This window comes from Phytophthora infestans, genomic scaffold (genome assembly GCF_000142945.1).
Source record: "Phytophthora infestans T30-4 supercont1.2252 genomic scaffold, whole genome shotgun sequence".
NCBI classification, from domain to species: Eukaryota; Oomycota; class Peronosporomycetes; order Peronosporales; family Peronosporaceae; genus Phytophthora; species Phytophthora infestans.
Genome location: NW_003306415.1, coordinates 1 through 3,121, shown reverse-complemented (window position 1 = coordinate 3,121; position 3,121 = coordinate 1). Strand labels below are relative to the sequence as shown.

Below are 3,121 nucleotides of genomic sequence, written 5' to 3'. Positions count from 1 at the left end.
GAATTTAGCCCGATTACGCAATCTTTAAAAAATATAATATCGTATTAACTAATATTAAGTTGATATTTAATAATATCATATTGTCTCAGAATAAAATATTAGGTGATATTTTTATATTAGCTGGTCTACAGGTGATATTTTCACAATATTAACTTCACCGATTTTGGAGTTACCATTAACCCCTGATTACACCCCACTTCCACTTCAAAATCAATGATTCCGTCATCATTATCCAGCAGTTGATGAATGATGGCGTCATCATTCTCCAGCGCCAGGTGGTCAAGATCATCCACAAGCCTATTAGGAATTATATCGCATGTCTGGTGTCGGCGCCTTTGTCGTATTCACGTGGCGTGCATCTCGCGCCGAGCCTGCACCATCTCATTTCGGAGCTTAAACCGTTCCGCCATCGATCGGCACCTTGATGCACACTGGTGGCGAGCGAGGTGAAGTATGTTGCCTTTGACCACAGTTTTCGCAGATTTGACAAGGGTTAGTGAACGGTACGCGTTATTGCAACACTGGCAGTGTTACCGATCAGTAACACTGACAATTCTATTACGGCAAAATATTTAAATGACCAAAGCTATCTTGCAATCTAGCCAACAGTCGCAGCCGCCAAGATCTTGCAACCGTTGCGTTTGCCGACAACCGCCGAGAACTCCGCAAACGTGATCTTGCCATCAAACGTTCTGAGCTGTTGCTCTGCGCGTACGTGTTCACCGCCTTGATGTTGCTAGCCTTGTACTGCGTGCAAAGCCCGCGACGCTGTCTGTCGAGCTTCTGTCGCCGCTGCGCAACCACCTCTTCGAGGCCAAGATGGAGGCTGATCTCGAACATCCGTCACGAAGCGACGAGATCACGACTGTCTCCGTAGGGTCTGACCGACAGCGCTTGACACCAACCGCGCCTTGGTGTCGTGCATATCATTGTCGTGGAGCTGTGCACCCGACCACAGCACAGCCACCACCAATAGGCTCGACAAATTAGATAATGGAGATAATGCGTTGGCGTGTACATGCAGCTGGCCACGACAAATCTTTTTCAACCAAGAGTCGCAAGCGACCGCTCGAACATATATCTACCAAAGCTGTAACCGACACAGCAAAATCTTTAAAAGATCCGCATTCAACAAAATCCTTTGTAAGAGCTGTTCACAAACAAAAAATCATTTGTGCAATCGAAAATTCTCCACACATACATGCTTTATTTCACGATAGTTTGCGCTACAAACATTTGAAGGTGAATCCTTATTGATAAGCTAGAGTTGGGAAGCCACTCGCGCGTTGGCACTCGCCTGCGGACTTAGCAACGTCACTTCGGGGGGGCCCGCCCCTCTCTCGCTTCGCTCAGGGGGGGGGGGCGCCGCTCCGCGGCTTGCCCCACCCCCTCGTTCCTTACGCTAAGTCCTCGGGTTCGGCCAGGAGCGGTGTCTAGGAAAAAAAAATATCGGGTTGCAGCGCTCGCTTCGCTTCGCTCGCTCGCTACAACAGCCCCGCCTGATCGGCGGGCGTTTGCAGAGCGTGTATGGACGGAGTGAGGCTCAAGCTCGCGTTCGCTCGCCCTCGCCCGAGGTAACTGAAGGATCGAGCCAAGCTAGTTCTTCATCCTCGCAATTACCTGATCGGCTACAGCAGTCACGTAGTCCTTCACTCCGCACACAATCTTCTTGTTAGAAATTACCGTCAGACATGAGCTCGATCGAGCTTACCTGTTCACGGAGCTCTCTTGACTTGAGCTCGGGCAGGAAAATTTCGAAATGAGCCGCCTTTTCAAGATGAATCCACAAATGTGACCTTTCGAGAATCCGACCTTTCGTGGAGGCGATCTTCCTAAAAGTAAATTACGCGTAATTTACGAAAGGATTTTCCAGTGTTACTGATCAGCAATGTTGCTTTAATGACTCCCTTAGTGAACACACCTCTGTAAGGTCATCGTTGCTGGCGACGGAGGTTATCGGACCGCTTGAAATCATACAAACAGCTGTTGCATGTTGTGGCGCATCTGCCAGTAGCTCAGATATATCCAAACTGTTAGCCAAAATAAAGTCAGCTATATTACACATCGTATTAAAATACTCAGAATAAATTCCATGAGACTAAACTGCGGCTTTCGGACGTGCTTCAGGTGCCGTCGCACGAATAGAACATATGACTTCGGAGTGGATTCGATAATGAAGGTCTGGGTTGATGCTGGCACGCAGGTAGCGGATTCCACTGGTGCGAACTGTACCCATTTTGATAACCTCAAGCAACTTAAAATAGTCGTAGCCTTACCTTACATCTGATTCATCTGACGGCGAATCCGACGCACTGGAATCGGCACCCCCTGTGCTCTGTACGTAGCTTCATACAAAAATGTCTGATCCAATTGCCTCTAATTAGCCTACCCTCTTCACATATTCGGACACGCTCAACGAAGTCCCACTTTGTGCTGCAAGGCTTGCGTCTACAGCAAAGACTGCAAGGCATTTACTGCTTGTGCAGATTATCTTGTTCAAAGGAAGCCAGGCAGCAATAATCGCAGGCTCGGCAAAGCTGAAAGGGTTTATATTCAGAGAACACCTCGCCTAGTAAGCGACTTAAGCCTACAGGAGGACCAGAGGAGTTCGAGAGTCAGTGTGAGGCGGTGAGCGGTTGAGCACACAGAATATCTCATCGAGCTGGCCATCAGCACGTTGTTCGATTTTTTTCGTCGAATATCACTGGTCCTCCGTCCATTGCCGCGAGTAGACGGCACCTCCCGCGGTACGCTAGCTCGTACCCCTTGAATTCTAATAGCCCGTACGAGATGATGTTCTTCTCCAGGTGCTGTGCGTACGGCACGTTCGACAATTGCACCCTCGTCGGCTTCCCCAGGGCTGTCGTCATTAGCTGTACCCTACTGCCCTTCGTCCTGTGGATGCAAGGATCACGGGCAATTTGTTGATGTCCGTGGTCGCGGCGAACGATATGGCGGTGGTGCAGGACGTACAGACCGACCCGCTAATGCAGTTCCACCAAGAACGCCTGCGCTTCATCAAGAAGAACCAGCTCCAATATCGATTGAAACCCTCCAAGCACTCACGGACGCGTTGCGTGGCGAGTCTGTTGAAATCCACAGAATGGCAGCTGACGACGAG

At 49.4% G+C, this 3,121-nt stretch overlaps 1 protein-coding gene across 1 annotated transcript; it reads right to left on the bottom strand.

Moving 5' to 3' along the window:
- Positions 1-1,430: 1,430 nt before the first annotated feature.
- On the bottom strand, positions 1,431-2,870 carry PITG_22303 (uncharacterized protein; the record flags this gene model as incomplete). The annotated part of the gene is made up of 4 exons (XM_002909840.1): positions 1,431-1,647; positions 1,712-1,832; positions 2,277-2,345; positions 2,764-2,870. 4 exons carry the CDS (start codon positions 2,868-2,870, stop codon positions 1,597-1,599), a joined length of 348 nt encoding a protein of 115 aa, XP_002909886.1.
- Between the last annotated feature and the right edge of the window lie 251 nt (positions 2,871-3,121).